At 33.1% G+C, this 19,282-nt stretch overlaps 1 protein-coding gene and 1 long non-coding RNA gene across 10 annotated transcripts in view; one reads left to right on the forward strand and one right to left on the reverse strand.

The window, feature by feature from the left end:
- Orp8 (Oxysterol-binding protein-related protein 8) overlaps nucleotides 1-19,282 on the reverse strand; it is a 143,266-nt gene that overhangs the window by 57,501 nt on the left and 66,483 nt on the right. For 7 of the 9 annotated variants that reach the window (XM_075292358.1, XM_075292350.1, XM_075292351.1 and 4 more), the window contains one exon: nucleotides 6,333-6,391. In XM_075292358.1, coding sequence (XP_075148473.1) covers nucleotides 6,333-6,391 — 59 coding nt within the window. Of the gene's footprint in view, nucleotides 1-6,332; nucleotides 6,392-13,396; nucleotides 13,602-14,100; nucleotides 14,282-19,282 lie in introns of those variants that run through there. The other 2 variants (XM_075292352.1, XM_075292353.1) reach the window with 2 other exon arrangements.
- LOC142222306 (uncharacterized) lies at nucleotides 6,341-6,568 on the forward strand. Its single transcript, XR_012718302.1, has 2 exons — nucleotides 6,341-6,414; nucleotides 6,468-6,568. It is a non-coding gene; the product is annotated as an uncharacterized LOC142222306 (long non-coding RNA).

The following is a 19,282-nucleotide window of genomic DNA, read 5'->3' on the forward strand; positions in this document are numbered from 1 at the left end:
TGTACAATTTTATTTTATTTTTCTGTTCATCTAAGTTAAAAAAAATATTTTTGTTCTGTTCGTTACAAGCATGGACCACAAATATTGTTCGTTATAACAGGTTGGCTGATAAGACCCCGGTCTGACGCATAGATGGCGTCGCTAGTATTAAATGCATATTATTTTTATATAGTACCAACCTTCAAATGATTCGTGTCAAAATTTGACGTCTGTAAGTCAATTAGTTTGTGAGATAGAGCGTCTTTTGTGAAGCAACTTTTGTTATTGTGAAAAAAATGGAAAAAAAGAAATTTCGATAAAATACTGTTTTCTGAAGGGAAAAATACGGTGGAAGCAAAAACTTGGCGTGATAATGAGTTTCCGGACTCTGCCCCAGGGAAATCAACAATAATTGATTGGTATGCAAAATTCAAGCGTGGTGAAATGAGCACGGAGGACGGTGAACGCAGTGGACGCCCGAAAGAGCTGGTTACCGACGAAAACATCAAAAAATCCACAAAATGATTTTGAATGACCGTAAAATGAAGTTGATCGATATAGCAGAGGCCTTAAAGATATCAAAGGAACGTGGTGGTCATATCATTCGTCAATATTTGGATATGCGGAAGCTCTGTGCTCACATTTGACCAAAAACAACAACGTGTTGATGATTCTGAGCGGTGTTTGCAGCTGTTAACTCGTAATACACCCGAGTTTTTCCGTCGATATGTGACAATGGATGAAACATGGATCCATCACTATACTCCTGAGTCCAATCGACAGTCGGCTGAGTGGACAGCAACCGGTGAACCGTCTCCGAAGCTTGGAAATACTCAAAAGTCCGCTGGTAAAGTAACGGCCTCTGTTTTTTGGGATGCGCATGGAATAATTTTTATCGATTATCTTGAGAAGGGAAAAACCATCAACAGTGACTATTATATGGCGTAATTGGAGCGTTTGAAGTTCGAAATCGCGGCAAAACGGCCCCATATGAAGAAGAAAAAAGTGTTGTTCCACCAAGACAACGCACCGTGCCACAAGTCATTGAGAACGATGGCAAAAATTCATGAATTGGGCTTCGAATTGCTTCCCCACCCACCGTATTCTCCAGATCTGGCCCCCAGCGACTTTTTCTTGTTCTCAGACCTCAAAAGGATGCTCGCAGGGAAAAAAAATTGGCTGCAATGAAGAGGTGATCGCCGAAACTGAGGCCTATTTTGAGGCAAAACCGAAGAAGTACTACCAAAATGGTATCAAAAAATTGGAAGGTCGTTATAATCGTTGTATCGCTCTTGAAGGGAACTATGTTGAATAATAAAAACGAATTTTGACAAAAAAAAGTGTTTTTCTTTCTTAGACCGGGGACTTATCAGCCAACCTGTTATTTGGTTAGTTTTTTTTTTGAAATCAGGGAAACATTTTTCACTTTGAAGTATCTTTATGATTTTGATTTTAAACTGACATTTGTTTGTATGTGAATAATTTTATTAATATATCGCACAAAGAGAATGAAAATTCCATAAATGTGATATGTATCCTAATTTTAAATTTATTTATCCTACACTAAAAAAAAAACAGTGAACACACCAGGGTGGACAATTTTGGTTAATATTAGAAAATTTTAACAACAAATGCTGATGTCACGCGAATTTCACAAAATTAAGTAAATATTTTTTGGATAAATTCAAAAAAATGTATTAGACATAATTATTTATCTTCACTTGTTAAATAAAATTTCGTAGTTTATAGGAAAAAATTGGAGTTCAAAATTTTAAAAATGTCTTCAGTGCCTACGAAGTTCATGATGGCCGCAATAATGGTAAAATTTACAAATTTTAGGAAATTCTGAACTATTTAATAGCAGATACGGTTCTATTAAATCTTTATGCTTAATTTTTGTATAATTTTCACCCTTGTTTAGTACATTTAGCTAACGCACACAAAAAAATATTAATGTCAAGAAAACTTTCTCAAAACATAATAATTCCATGATGTAAAATACAATTGAATTGGCTTTAGTGCCATATAGGACTCACTGTCAATTTGAGAGTAACATAGATTTAAAGCTACATAGGTCCCTAAAAATTGTCTTCCTTTTGGAAAAGCCGCATCTTTGGCTGGGAATCAATACCAAAATCCCTATTGATACCCTCTTTAGGTCCACTGTGGTGCAATGGTTAGCATGCCCGCCTTGCATACACAAGGTCGTTTTTCAAAGTTTTTCAGCGGTTTCCCACCTCAGTAATGGTGGTGAAATTTCTGAGGGTTTCAAAGCTTCTCTAAGTGGTTTCACTGCAATGTGGAACGCCGCTCGGGCTCGGCTATAAAAAGGAGCCGAGCTTAACATGGAATCGGGCAGCACTCAGTGATAAGAGAGAAGTTCACCAATGTGGTATCACAATGGACTGAATAGTCTAAGTGAGCCTGGGCTGCCACCTAACCTAACCTAGGTCCAAGTAAACTTTTTTTGAGTTGTCACTCGTGCCAACAATAATCTACCAAAATTTTAACACAAATCTACCAAATTATCTTTTTTTTTTAAGTTTTCGATCATATATTTTATGATTATTTTAATTTTTTTTTTATTATTTTTTTCAACATTTTATTTTTATAGACAATTTTCTCAAAATTTTAGAACTATAGACAATTTTCTCAAAATTTTAAATCTATAGACAATTTTCTGAAAATTTTATTTCTATAGAAAATTTTGTCAAAATTTTATATCAATAGAAAATTTTGTCAAAATTGTATTTCTATAGAAATTTTTGCCAAAATTAATATCCAATATAAAGCGTAGGTTAATTTAGGTAAGGAGGCAGAATTATCACCAGCAATACTGAACAGGATAAATCCTCGCTCAAAATCCTTTGGGTATTGGATGAAAACTGGTATTGAAACCATGATGCAAAGTGGGTAGCTAACCATCGCACCACGATGGCTCTCAAAAAAGCGTAGAAGATTTTTTGGGTTTTTTATTAAAAAAAAAAAACATACGTTCTGTGATGTTTATTTATTTATTTAATTTATAGGTCCCTAAAAATTGTCTTCCTTTTAGAAAGGCCGCGTCTTTGTCATTGATTTCCAATACCAAAATCCTTATTGATATCCTCTTCAGGTCCACCGTGGTGCAATGCTTAGCATGTCCGCCTTGCATATACAAGGTCGTGGGTTCGATTCCTGCTTCGACCGAACACCAAAAAGTTTTTCAGCGGTGGATTATCCCACCTCAGTAGTGCACGCAAAGAAAAAAACGTTTGGAAAACGTGTACCGAAAACGTTTTTCTTTTGTTAGAGTTTTTTGAATTGCTTCGAAAAGTATACACTTTTATCACCAAAAAAATTCGCTTGTTACAAAATTTTTATTTTTTCAATAAAAAAAAGTTATTTTTGAACCAACAACACAGTCCATTACGTTTATATCAAACACTGTTCTTTTCTGACTTTAGGTCTTTAATAAGACACATTTTACAGTTCATAGTAAAAATTTAATATAGTAGAATATAATGTTGAACATTTTTTCGGAATCTTCCGACCCTATCTGGAATATATGTAAAAAAAACTTTGGTCGAAGCAGGGATCGAACCCACGACCCTTGGCATGCAAGTCGGACGTAGCAACCACTGCTCCACGGTGCCCAACTAAATGTATTTTTCTGTTAAATAAACTTTGTTTAATCGGCTCGTGGGCGCCGCAAGCTATGCTATATAAATATAACTTATATGAGTAATTGTCTATTGATGACAATACGGCTACATAGCTCAGTGGATAGTGTGTTGGCTTACAAATTGTATGGTCCCCGGTTCGATTCTCCGTCTAGGCGAAAGGTAAAAAAAATTTAAAATTTATAAAATCGTATAATTTCTTCTACATTGTTTGTATTACAGAAAAAGGTGCTAAGAACTAAAAAATTTCGTGGAAGTGAGAAAGATGTGAGGGAAAATGCAATTAGCCAGAAAAATTTTTTTTTTGAGTTTGTCTTTATGAAATTGTTTTTACATCCTGGAAAAGAATAAACGTTTATCACAAAAAGTATACACTTTTCTTCCAAATACACTTCCTTTCAACGAAAAGCAAATGAGAAACGAACTTTGTTTGTCTAAAATTTCGTTTGGGAGGAAAGAATTATTTTTTTGCGTGTGGTGGTGACATTTCTGAGGGTTTCAAAGCTTCTCTAAGTGGTTTCACTGCAATGTGGAACGCCGCTCGGACTCGGCTATAAAAAGGAGGTCCCTTGTCATTGAGCTTATCATGGAATCGGCCAGCACTCAGTGATAAGAGAGAAGTTCACCAATGTGGTATCACAATGGACTGAATAGTCTAAGTGAGCTTGGGCTGCCACCTGACCTAACCTAGGTCCAAATAAACTTTTTTTGAGTTGTCACTCGTGCCAACAACAATCTACCAAAATTTTAACACAAATCTACCAAATATAAAATATCACAATGGACTGAATAGTCTAAGTGAGCCTGAATCTTCATAGGGCTGCCACTTTAACCTAACCTAACCAAATATATATTTTTTTCTTTTTTTTTTTTTTTGAAGTTTTCGATCATATATTTTGTGATTATTTTATTATTTTTTGATTATTTTTTCAACATTTTATTTTTATAGACAATTTTCTCAAAATTTTAAATCTATAGACAATTTTCTGAAAATTTTATTTCTATAGAAAATTTTGTCAAAATTTTATATCAATAGAAAATTTTGTCAAAATTTTATTTCTATAGAAATTTTTGTCAAAATTAATACCCAATATAAAGCGTAGGTTAATTTAGGTAAGGAGGCAGAATTATCACCAGCAATACTGAACTGGATAAATCCTCGCACAAAATCCTTTGGGTATTGGATGAAAACTGGTATTGAAACCATGATGCAAAGTGGGTAGCTAACCATCGCACCACGATGGCTCTCAAAAAAGCGTAGAAGATTTTTTGGTTTTTTTTTATTAAAAAAAAAACATACGTTCTGTGACACTCAAAAAACAGTGAACCCTCTAGGGCACTAAAGCCATTTTAACTCTAATTTAGTTCATGGAATAATTAAGTTTTGTGAAAGTTTCCTTGAATTTAATAATTTTTTGGCGTACGTTAGTTAAATGCATTAAAAAAGGGTAAAACATTATACCCAAAATATTTCCCACAAAATAGATTAGAATTTCTTAAAATTTGTAAATTTTACCACAAATGTGCCCATCGTGAACTTTGTGTGGCGCTAAAGACATTTTTGCAATGTTTTACTCCAAGTTTTTCCTTCAAACTACGAAATTTTCTATAAAAAATGAATTACGTCTAATAAATTTTCTTGAATATTTCGAAAAATATTTACTTATTTTTGTGATATCGATATTTGTTATAAAGTTTAGTTAAAATTTTCTAAAATTAACTTAAATTTCCTCAAATTAACCAAAATTTTCCTTCTTGGTGCGTTAATGGTTTTTTGAGTGCTTTATAGTTAAATCGTCTTCCTCTGGTCAAAAATACAAATTGTACATTCAAGGAAAAGTTTACTTGGATCCAAAGATTTTTACCTTCCCTTAAGTATTTTGGTATTAATTCTGTACCAAAGATGCGGATTCTTTAAAATAAAGACATTTTTTAGAGACCTATCTTGCTTTAAATCTAAGAACAATAAAATTAAAATTAGCATACAGATCTCATTCACAGAATTTTCATTCTCTTTTACGATATATTAATAAAGATATTCACGTGCAAACAAGTACTAGATTAAAAATCCAAATTATAACAAATACTTCAAAGTAAAAAGGGTTTTCTTAATAAAAACTTTAAACCAATGATATAAAATCTTCAAAATAAGTCTTAGCCTATATTTAAGATAAAAATGGTTTTATTTTAAATCTAAAGATTCAATATTTGAGTTAATTTAAGAACGATTTCCTTAAACCAAAAATGTGTTTTTTTAGGGATAATTTGCCTTAGTTCTAAGAAATACGACTTTAACGTAAAGAAGCAAATTTCTAAAAATTGTGTCCTAAATTTAATAAAATTTCATTATTTTAAAAACATTTGTCCACAATGCTGGGTAAATCGTTTGTCCTAAAATTTAGGTTGCGTCATATTAATACAACGTAAATATTTTTTTTAATGTAGAAAATAGATATTTGGATTAGAGGTGAATCACGTGAGTCGTGAACAAAATCTGAAGCAATTTTATTACAAACGTAATGACGGCTTTATTATACGCCTATCCTATATGGAAGAGTTTGGAAATTAGTCATATTTAAAAATTCCTTTACACAAACCTCAAATACTCAGTTAAGATTAATAAATGGATAATATTAATATAGCTCAAAGTATTAGGGGTAGAAAAAAAATAAAAATATTTTTCACACTTACCTTTTCGGTTTGATTCCCATCGTATTTGTCCCGGCTGTCGGATGCCCAATTGGCAAGGCCTAGAAAGAATTTCATGATGCTTGTAAGTGACACAATTTTCCTTTTATTACTAATCACAAAATTAAATCACAACAGATCACTTCAGATGTACATTGGCACGAGAGCGATATCACAGATAGAAGCATTCAAAAAAAGAACTACAACACTATATAGATAAATAAAAATTATAGAGCATATGACTGTGTGTGTGTTTTCGTTTATGTTTTTGCACAAAATAAATACAAAAAATGTTTTTTTGTTTTTTGCTTAAACAAAATATAAAATAAAATAAAATAAAAATAACAAAAGGCCGCCGGTTATGTTGTTGGTCAAGTGTATTCTTCTTAATGGCTAGCAGGCCATAGACCGCCCGCCGATGGTCATCAAACACATTTCATGGTGTCTAAAGATTTTTCAGAATTTCTTTATCTCATGTTGGCGTTGCGAAAAATTATTTATTTAATTTTTTGTTGTAAACAAATATTGTTGTAATTTGTAAATGGGACAAGAAACGAATTGAAAGTATAACAAAAAATTCAACAAATCAAGGCTTGTTGGGTATTTTAATTTGTATATGAAAACTCTCAATGTTTGTTGTTTTTATTGTGTTTTTTAGTAAAATTTTTGCTAATTTCGTTCTTGTAAATTCCCTTGGTGAGACTATAGCGAGCCGGTTATTTGTTTTTGTGTTTTTTCATATGTTTAGAAAATATTTTTGTTTACCAGAAAAATATTGTTAATGTCTTTTCAAAAGATGTGCAATTTATTTTGTTTTGTTTTCTTCATAATATTATTTATTTTTGAATTTTTCTTTTTTTGTGACACTTGGTGAATTGTGAAGGGTATTTTGTGGTTATTTCATGTTCTATTTTATATATATATATGGTCATGTAAATTTTATGAACTGTTTTTGCGTTGTCTATAAATGTTTAGATTTGCGGATTGCGAGTTTAGTTGACTATAGAAAATAATTATAGGCTAAATGCATTTTCGTTACTTAATTACAGTGAGTGGCATAAATGAAATGTTCAACTTAAAATTCCAGGTATAAAAAAACAACAAAATTGCTTACTAACAAAACTTTTGTTTTCTTTTTACTTTTTCAATTTCAAATAGACACAGTAAAATTTGTACAATTAATTTTAATTAATTTTAAGGGAGGGAAGTGGTATAAACAAAATAGAGTATTCCTCGCTTATATACCCCTACAGAGAGAAGTTCACCAATGTGGTATCACAATGGACTGAATAGTCTAAGTGAGCCTGATACATAGGGCTGCCACCTAACCTAATCTAACCCCTACAGTTAAATAACTTTTTTTCATTTAATTTATTTATAATCCTTTCACTTTTAGGTTTAATTGTCTAACTTTTTAAACTTCCGTTAATTTTTTTATGTTTTTAACATAATACACAGATATACTTGGTTAATTAACTTCTTCTAATTACTCATCTCGTCTAATTGTCCATAGAATTTTGGCACCAAAATTAAAAAATTCTTAGTTTTTCCTTCATTATTAACCCTTCTTAAATAAATTTTGCACAAAAATGTGTTATATGCAAATTTTTGTGTAGTGTACTCATAATAGTGGCATAACAAAAAACAATTCAATCACGATATTAATTGATCTAATTAATTGTTTAATTGAAATTGCTTCAATCACGAATATTTTATTATCAATAACAGAATTAATAAAAAATAAAAAATATACATAAATAAAAAATTAAAATTATAGATAAATAAAAAAATAATTGATTTATTCGGCACTTTCAATTAATTTTTCAATTGAAGATTTAAGGGATTTTGGTCGCAAAAAAAAAATATTAGAATTATTTATTATTTTTTATATCATAATAATATAATTATTTATAATTATTTTTCTTTTACATGAAAAATCTTATAATCACAGAAACAAATATCACCACATTTCTTCTAATTAAAAATTATATTGGATTTGAAAATAATATTCAATTAAAAATTTAATTGGTTCAACATATTTTTAATTGAAATAAAAATCAATCACAAAAATTAATTGTATTAATTAATTTTTTAATTGGAACAATTAAGTTTTTAATTGACTTTGATGATTGATACTATCATTTCTGTGATTGAAGACGTTTCAATTAAAAATTAATTGGATCAATTAATTTCGTGATTGAAGACAAAAAGTATTTTATAATTACCCAGCAAAAAATATTGGAATTTGTTCCACAAACATTTCTTCTAAAGCGCATCGTAGGATCCCCTAATGATTTTTTTTCTACTTCCGATGCAGTCCTTTTGGACAAGTATTAGTAAGTACGCAATTAGGCTATTTTAAGTGCAAATTTAAGTTTTGGACAATTAAATTTCACAAAAAAATAGAAAATTAATAAAAAAACAAAAATGATCATCCCCGCTGGGATTTGAACCTGTGCCGTTTGACTTTGTCACTTCCATTAGAGTTCTTTTGAAAAGGTTTTGCAAATTACCAGAATTTTTATTTTTTTTTTTTTGATTTTTAATGGAAAATATACACAGAAAAAAATATCACCAAAATATTTCCAATTAAAGAGTTAATTGAATTTGAAATTTTCTTCAATTAATAAATTAATTGGTACAATTAACTTTTTAATCGAGATAGAAACATTAAGTTAATTAAGTCAATGATTGAAAATTTTGAAATTTTTAATTAAAAAGTTAATTGATACAATTAACTTTTAATCAAATTCGGAAGAAGTCAGTTTATGATGTTGATGAACATTTTTTTAAATTTTTAATTAATTTTTTTTCAAACAATCAATTGTTAATCCAAATAAAAATTCTAAGCCAACTCAGAATTTAATTGAAAATAGTTACCTTTTTTTAATTAATAAATTAATTGAGTTTTGCAATCAACATCAATTAAATTTTTAATTGAATCAATTAAAAAATTAATTGAAATATGGCAATGAAATCAATTAATTTTTTAATCAAGAATTTTTCCTATGCCCAATTAAAACTGTGATTGATACTATCATTTTCGTGATTGAAGACATTTCAATTAAAAAATTAATTGGATCAATTAATGTCGTGATTGAATCAGAAAAAAAATTTTTTGTGTGTATGCCGAAAATAAAAAAATATAAACTATGTATAACATAAAAAATAATTTTTTACAAAAATATTTGTTAAAAAAATTGCCGCTGGTGAAATTTGAATCTGCGTTTCTTATTTTTTTTCGTTCATACTGATAAAGAACATCACGAGACCATATCACAAACATTTCAATTGGCGTTTCGACGCTTTGTGTACAATGACATTTGTGGCTGAGTATGCTAAGGCGTTGAGAGCCAACGTAGTGCAATGGTTATAGCATACCCACATTGCATACACAAGGTCGTGGGTTCGATTCCTGCTTCGACCGAACACCACAAAAAGATTATCCCACCTCAGTATTGCTGGTGACATTTCTGAGGGTTTAAAAACTTCTCTAAGTGGTTTCACTGCAATGTGGAACGCCGTTCGGACTCGGCTATAAAAACGAGGTCCCTTGCCATTGAGCTGAACATGGAATCGGGCAGCACTCAGTAATAAGAGAGAAGTTCACCATTGTGGTATCACAATGGACTGAATAGTCTAAGTTAGCCTGATGCATCGGGCTGCCACCTAACCTAACCTATGCTAAGGCGTTCTGTTATGGTGCCAACAAAACCCAGGCTCAATTCCTGGTCGGAGCGAAAAAGTTTTTAAAATTGTAAAAATTAGGTAATAGGAAAATAACAGTATAATTAAAAATATGGATGAAAAAACGTGAAATTGGTTTAAAAAAAATTTTTGCCCCTTTTTAAATTTCTTAATTCAAATGAACTTCCAAGGTACAACTTCTAAAGCAATACAAAGGATCCAAAAAGGGAGTACTTCCGTCATATGACAAGCCCATGTAAAATTCATTGGAAATTATCCAAGTGTGCACTACTTCCGGATCACAAATTGGGGATCCAAACTACTTTTTTTGGAAGCTCCCTTTTTGCTGAGTATAGAAGGATTTTTCTATGGAATCGAGTCAATAAATAGCATCTATATAGAAACTAATTGTTGCCGACCAAAGTTTTCCATTATATTTTAGTGGATCTTGGGTTCAATTCTAATCCCCAACGACCAAACACCAAAAAGTTTTTCAGCGGTGGATTATCCCCTCTCAGTAATGCTGGTGGCACACCCAGAGAAGGAATATTATCACCTCAAACATGCTTCAAGAGCAAAATGTTATTTTTGGATGGTGACCATATAACATGTTCGTTGCAACCATGTTATTTTCTCGGAAATTATGTATCTGTTTTCGGAAAGCATGTTATGTTTGCAGAGAAAACAAAATTTTTGCGACAAACATGTTACATGGTCACCATCCAAAAATAACATTTTGCTCTTGAAACTTGTTTGAGGTGATCATATTCCTTCTCTGGGTGCATTTTTGGGTTTAGCAATTCTAAGTGGTTTCGCTGTAATTTGAAACGGCGTTCGGCAAAAAAGGAGGTCCCTTGTCATGTGGGCTTCTAACTATATATTATCATCGATCGGACTAATCAGTAGGACCAATGTTTGGGCTAAACAACAGGTGGGGCAGAACAGCCCATTCGAGTGTTTCCAAATAAGTTTAACGGGTTTCGCAAAATATGGCCGAGCGTTATCGTGCTACAAAATTACCATATTGCGCCTTTCCAATTGCGCTGTCTTGATCTTCTACCAGCCCGAAAGCTGGCATGACAAATATTTAATATAAACATATATTTTTTAAATTTTTAAATTATTATTTTCTACAGCGGAGACTACTTCTTTATTTTTATACCCTGCTCCACACTGTGGAACAGGGTATTATAAGTTAGTGCATATGTTTCCAACACCCAGAAGGAGACGAGATAGACACATGGTGTCTTTGGCAAAAATGCTCATGGTGGGCTCTTGAGTCGATATAGCGATGTCCGTCTGTCCGTGAACACATTTTTTTTATCAAAGTCTAGGTCGCAGTTTTAGTCCAATCGACTTCAAATTTGGCATAAGTATGTGTTTTAGCTCAGAATAGATCCCTATTGATTTTGGAAGAAATCGGTTCAGATTTAGATATAGCTCCCATATATTTCGCCCGATATGGACTTAGATGGCCCCAGAAGCCAGAGTTTTACCCTAATTTGCTTAAAATTTTGCACAAGAAGAACAATTAGTACTATAGTCAAGTGTGCCAAATTTTATTGAAATCGGTTCAGATTTAGATATAGCTCCCATATATATCTTTCGCCCGATATGGACTAATACGGTCCCAGAACCCAGAGTTTTACCCCAATTTGGTTGAAATTTTGCACAGGGAGTAGAATTAGCATTGTTGCTATGCGTGCCAAATTTGGTTGAAATCGGTTCAGATTTAGATATAGCTCCCATATATAGCTTTCGCCCGATTTACACTCATATGACCACAGAGGCCAATTTTTTGCTCCGATTTAGTTGGAATTTTGCACAGGGAGTAGAATTAGCATTGTAGCTATGCGTGCCAAATTTGGTTGAAATCGGTTCAGATTTAGATATATCTCCCACATATAGCTTTCGCCCGATTTACACTCATATGACCACAGAGGCCAATTTTTAACTCTGATTTAGTTGAAATTTTGCAAAGGGAGTAGAATTAGCATTGTAGCTATGCGTGCAAAATTTGGTTGAAATCGGTTCAGATTTAGATATAGCTCCAATATATAGCTTTCGGCCGATTTACACTCATATGACCACAGAGGCCAATTTTTTGGTCCGATTTAGTTGAAATTTTGCACAGGGAGTAGAATTAGCATTATAGCTATGCGTGCCAAATTTGGTTGAAATCGCTTCAGATTTAGATATATCTCCCATATATAGCTTTCGCCCGATTTACACTCATATGACCACAGAGGCCAATTTTTAACTCCGATTTAGTTGAAATTTTGCACAGAGAGTAGAATTAGCATTGTTGCTATGCGTGCCAAATTTGGTTGAAATCGGTTCAGATTTAGATATAGCTCCCATATATATATATATGTTTTTCTGATTTCGACAAAAATGGTCAAAATACCAACATTTTCCTTGTAAAATCGCCACTGCTTAGTCGAAAAATTGTAAAAATGACTCTAATTTTCCTAAACTTCTAATACATATATATCGAGCGATAAATCATAAATAAACTTTTTCGAAGTTTCCTTAAAATTGCTTCAGATTTAAACGTTTCCCATATTTTTTTTTTACTAACATTGTGTTCCACCCTAGTTCATTAGCCGGCTTAAATTTTGAGTCTATAGATTTTGTAGAAGTCTATCAAATTCTTCCAGATCGAGTGATATTTAAATGTATGTATTTGGGACAAACCTTTATATATAGCCCCCAACACATTTGACGTATGTGATATGGTATCGAAAATTTAGATCTACAAAGTGGTGCAGGGTATAATATAGTCGGCACCGCCCGACTTTAGACTTTCCTTACTTGTTTTCTCATAAAAACTTGTCAATAATTTATCCGGAGGTTTTGTTAGTAATTTAAATTGAGGATTTTTGGGGACAAAATCGTCCCGAATTGGGATCAAAATCCCGAAAAATACTGGCAACACTGCTTTTTACACTCTGCGTAAAGTATACGTAAAAATGAAAGCTATGGAATGAGGTTATGACTTGAAGATAGCTTTAGAATTGTCTGATGCGTATTTCGCGAACTACGCCATCTGTTTTTAATCCTGGCATTAGTAATTTGCGCTCACAATAAGTTTTTTTTTCGCATAACGATTTCTAATATTTATTGCATGCAATATATTGTTTATCAGGAGCAAATATATTGTCTTAATGTCATTCCATTTAAGTAGCATTTGTATGAAATGTTTTTTTTAATCATAATATAATTGTTTTATTTATATCCACGGTTTATGATAAAACTTTAAACATATATTTTTATTTTTTTTGTTCCCTTTTCGATTCATAGATTCTTTTAAAATTAAATTCATTATTTTTTTAAATATATTATATTTATTTATAACATTTTATTTGTATAGGGCTCACTTGTGGGTATCAAATATTGAAATATTCTTTTCATTGAATCGAGATATTCGACTTTTTATAATTTTGTTTTTTCGTTTTTTTTTTTTTTCCTTAAATTCGTATACGGTTAAGCAAAATCCTTTGAATGCCACTCACTGTAATACTATTTTGCATTAAACTATTTAGATTTGTTAGATTATTGCAAACATTTTCACATTCACGATATTTCATAATGTCGATTCGTTAATGCTCAACGTGTGACGGAAATACTTTTGTCATACATATTTGATCACAAACAAGAACAAGAGAACAGCAACAACATTTATTTCATATTCAAAATGTTCCTTTTATTAATTAATTAATATATGGCTTTTATTTATTGTTATTATTATGGTGGTTATTGTTGTTGTTTGTTATTATTCTTGTTGGTGTCATCGCCATCATAGTAGTTATTTCTTTTCCCGCTCTTGTATTGTTTAGTTTATTTAATTTAAATATTTTGTTGTTGTTTTAATTTTGTTTTTCTAATTTCATTTCTTTATCCGCGTTTAGCCGCGATAAACTTGCGTGTGCTATTTGCGACGTTAACACTCATAAACTGATTGAGATATTTGAAATTGAAAATATCAAATTTTAACAAAACCGCTGCTCATTCAGACAAGACTAAAATGCCCAAGACGAAGAAGAAGAGTCCAAACAACTACAATAAACATATATTCGCTCACTGGGCCATCGTGATGAACAAGAAGCATTTTTGTGACAAAGGGAAGGACAGACATCATAAAGCATACTTTACACTACCCTATAAATTGTTGAACGGACGGACGGACGGATAAACAAACAAATATATAAATTGATTGGTTTTAGTTGCGGCTAAATGTTCACGCGATCATTCGGGTTTGATGTTGACGTTTGAGTCCGAGTCACACTTGTGGCGGTCCGCGGCAACAATGTCAACCGCATATATATTAAGAAAACGTATACAACTATTATACATATGTATGGAGACATTAGGGTGTAACGATTTTCAGAAAACATAAAATAAATGATTTAGTTCAATTTGAAAAGTAATAACACAAAATGTTTACAATACATGCCAACCTAATGTTCGCCTTTATAGTTTGCACTATTGAACTGAATCTTGCATAAATGACAGCAATAGCAAAAATCATGTTGCATGCGAAGGCAAAGTACAAATCTATATAATTAATATTTAGAATTTAGTTACGAAGTTAGTAACAAAGTATATAGAGTTCAAACTATTGTCATATTTGTAAATTTGTTCCATTTTAGTATTTTTCGTATTGTAATGAAACATTCGGGAGGAGAAAAAATGGTCGGAAAACCATGTGGAAATCCGACCAAATATACATTTTTTTTATTGAAAATGAGACTTATTTAGACGAAGCTAGGCGCAAATATTTAATTATTTGATTAAAAATATTTTAATGTTATCAGTAGTTTAATTTAAGTACCAAGACAATACTCCATTTATTTAAAGGGTGATACGGTCAAAATTTGGTCAATATAAACTTGACGTATTTCTTTCAATTTTGCATTTAAAAAACCTGAACACCCCTCATTTTGAAGGTGTGTGTGTAGAATGTTGCTCCTAGTTTGATTTTGGAATTCACTCTTCAGTTGTAAAAATGCCGTCCAAGCAAGAAGAGCAGCGTATCAAAATTTTGCTCGCGCATCGCGAAAATCCGAGCTACTCGCACGCAAAGCTGGCAAAATCGCTAAAAGTTGCCAAATCAACCGTTACAAATGTAATTAAAGTGTTTGGGGAACGTTTGTCGACAGCCAGGAAGTCTGGATCGGGGGGAAATCGAAAACCGGAAGCCGCTGAGACGACAAAGAGAGTTGCCGGTAGTTTCAAGCGAAACCCTAACCTCTCTCTCCGAGATGCCGCAAATAAGCTGGGTGTATCGTCTACAACCGTGCATCAAGCCAAAAAACGAGCCGGACTATCGACTTACAAGAAGGTAGTGACTCCAAATCGCGATGATAAACAAAATACGACGGCCAAAGCGCGATGCCGGAGGCTGTACACGACGATGCTGACGAAGTTTGACTGCGTGGTAATGGACGACGAAACCTACGTCAAAGCCGACTACAAGCAGCTTCCGGGGCAGGAGTTTTATACGGCAAAAGGAAGGGGAAAGGTAGCAGATATTTTCAAGCACATAAAACTGTCAAAGTTCGCAAAGAAATATCTGGTTTGGCAAGTCATCTGTACCTGTGACTTGAAAAGCAGCCTTTTCATAGCTTCCGGGACCGTCAACCAAGAAATTTACGTGTTTGAATAAACGTCTGCTGCCTTTCCTGAAGAAACACGGTTGTTCCGTACTGTTTTGGTCGGATTTGGCATCTTGCCATTACGGTAAAAAGACCATGGAGTGGTACGCCGCCAACAACGTGCAGGTGGTTCCCAAGGACAAGAACCCTCCCAACACGCCAGAGCTCCGCCCAATTGAGAAATACTGGGCTATTGTCAAGCGGAACCTAAAGAAAAAACTGCTAAGGACGAGCAGCAGTTCAAGGCAAACTGGCTTACTGCGGCGAAGAAGGTGGACAAGGTGGCTGTACAAAATCTGATGGCAGATGTCAAGCGTGAGGCCCGGCAATTCGGATTTGGAAAAGCGAAAGCCTAATTGAATATTTTTCCTGAATTTTATACTAATTGAACATGAAAAAGAAATTTAATTTGATTTTTTAAATAAACGATTTCACCGATACACGCGTTTTCCCTTGACCAAATTTTTCCATTGTAAAAAAATTGTGGATGCGTCTTTTTTGAGCACCTGTTTCTATATGAAGGAGTTGCCAGATCGAAACAAAATTTAACATGTGTTCATAACAGAAATGGAAGTTTCCAAAACACTTAACTTTCTTCTGTTTATACCGCGCTTTTTGTGCTAGGCTAAGAAGTGTCCGAACTGCCCTCGTACATACAAAAACTATTCATGGTTCATTCGTAGCGAAAACTGTCTAAACTAAAATTACTTTTTTTCATAGTTAATTATTTAAAATAATAATAATAAAATTAATTGAATGTTAAAAAAACGTCCAATTAAAAGTTCATTTGATTCAATTAGTTTTTAATCAAAACAAAAATCTATCACAAACATAGCTTGAATCAATTAAATTGTTAATTAGATCATTTAAGTGTTTAATTGGTGTTGAGGATTGATATTATAAATTTCGTGATTGAAGCAATTTTTATACCCTCCACCATAGGATGGGGGGTATATTAACTTTGTCATTCCGTTTGTAACACATCGAAATATTGCTCTAAGACCCCATAAAGTATATATATTCTGAGTCGATCTGAGCATGTCCGTCCGTCTGTTGAAATCACGCTAACTTCCGAACGAAACAAACTATCGACTTGAAACTTGCCACAAGTAGTTGTTATTGGTGTAGGTCGAATGGTATTGCAAATGGGCCATATCGGTCCACTTTTACCTATAGCCCCCATATAAACGCAACCCCCAAATTTGGCTTGCGAGGTCTCTAAGAGAAGCAAATTTCATCCGATCCGACTGAAATTCAATACATGGTGTTAGTATATGGTGTCTAACAACCATGCAAAAATTGGTCCACATCGGCCCATAATTATATATAGCCCCCATATAAACCGATCCCCCGTTGGCTTGCAGAGCCTCTAAGAGAAACAAATTTCATCCGATCCGGCTGAAATTTGGTACATGGTGTTAGTATATGGTCTCTAACAACCATGCAAAAATTGTCCACATCGGCCCATAATTATATATAGCCCCCATATAAACCGATCCCCCGATTTGGCTTGCGGAGCCTCTAAGAGAAGCAAATTTCATCCGATCCGGCTGAAATTCGGTATATGGTGTTAGTATATGGTCTCTAACAACCATGCAAAAATTGGTCCACATCGGTCCATAATTATATATAGCCCCCATATAAACCGATCCCCCGATTTGGCTTGCAGAGCCTCTAAGAGAAACAAATTTCATCCGACCCGGCTGAAATTTTACCTCCGGTACCTCTTGGAAGACCAAAATTCATCTGATTCAGTAGTTGAAATTTGGTAGGTGATGTTAATATATGGCCTCAAACACCCATGCAAAAATTGGTCGATATCGGTCCATAATTATATATAGGCCCCATATAAACCGATCCCCGTGATGTTAGTATATGGTATCCAACAACCATGCAGGAATTGGTTCCTATCAGTCCATAGTTATATATAGCTCCCATATAAACCGATCGCCAGATTTGACCTCCGGTGCCTTTTGGAGAAGCAAAATTCATACGATCTGGTTGAAATTTGGTACGTGGTGGTAGTATATGATATTTAACAACCATGCCAAAAGTGGTCCATATCAGTCCATAATCATTTATAGCCCCCATATAAACCGATCCCGAGATTTGGTTTTGGAGCCTCTTGGAGAAGCAAATTTCATCCGAGTGAGTTGAAATTTGTGGATGACAGTCTTTCGTAGAAGTTTCTACGCAATCCATGGTGGAGGGTACATAAGATTCGGCGTGGCCGAACTTACGGCCGTATATACTTGTTTTTAAATTAATTGTATCGATAAATTTTGTGGTTGAAACAAAACAAAAAATAATAATTCTATATACTCTAATCTAATTTAAATTAATTGGTGATGGTTTTTTTTGCATACGCATCAAGCAAAATTGCATTAATAAAATTCGAAAAGTATTTATCGTTCGATGTTTTGCACCAATTTTATTACAACCCTATGGGAAATGAAACAACCCAAGGACTGATACAGATAGAATTATTACCTGGTGTGTACACCCAGTGAAGGAATATGATAACCTCAAGCATATTTCAAGAGCACTATGTTACTTTTTCACAGCAACCATGTAGCATTTTTGTCGCAAAAATATTCTTTTCTCGTCAAACATAACATGCTTTCCGAAATCAGATACATAATTTCAGAGAAAAGAACACGATTTCGTGGAAAAGTAACAATTTGCTCTTGGAGCATGGTTGGGGTGATCATGTTCCTTTTCTGCGTTTATGGACCACTCCCTAATCTGGTCAAAACCTATGGAAGTCACCTGCCACTTTAACATGGGTTTGTCATTGACAGGGTAAATTTACACATTAGGACATGACTTGGACTCAGTAGAAGCAGTTTAGTTGAACCAGCCCATAGACGAGAAATTATTCCTTGGGTGCGTTCAAATTTCAAGGAGCCAGACTTCAGCTTACGACCTCGTAGCAAGTCATTACTTATGGGAATTTTGATTTTTTCTTCTAGGGAAGCCATAGGACCAAACATTGTTCCATGTTGTGCATTATAGTATGGGCGAACATATTTCTTGATCATAACGCCGACAGCCCAATACGAGAAAAAGTGTTTGGTATTTTAGCATTAATCTGCTTCTACTATTAAATAATTTTCTCACATTGTTTAACTTAATTTTATTTCTTTCTACAGTTACATTTGCTATGTTATTATGCACCGTGTATTAATGTGCATATAAGTATGTAGACAATTTCATTTGTGTTTGGTCACATATGGTTAATTATAAATTTGTTATCATTGATATGATAAGAATATTAAGTAAATATCGGACAACGTACGATAATTTTATTGAATAAAACAATCATAGAACTCGGGAAAACGTAAAAAACTATTTGGTAAGGTAATGTTGTTATACGAATGGTAAATCAATGTGATTAGTCGCAAATTACAAGAAGTATGTCAGTGGGATTTCAAAAATGATAACCAAAAAAATTTGGTATCTAGAGAAGTTGGACTTGAGCTCAAGCCTAAATCTTGAATATTACATATGGGTATATAACAAAAATCCTAGCCTATATATGATAATATCCAATCAGTATTATATGTTATACCCTCACAGGAGGTAGAGTATACCATTTGGTATTATGTC

The sequence above is a fragment of the Haematobia irritans genome, chromosome 1, assembly GCF_050003625.1.
Source record: "Haematobia irritans isolate KBUSLIRL chromosome 1, ASM5000362v1, whole genome shotgun sequence".
NCBI lineage: Eukaryota > Metazoa > Arthropoda > Insecta > Diptera > Muscidae > Haematobia > Haematobia irritans.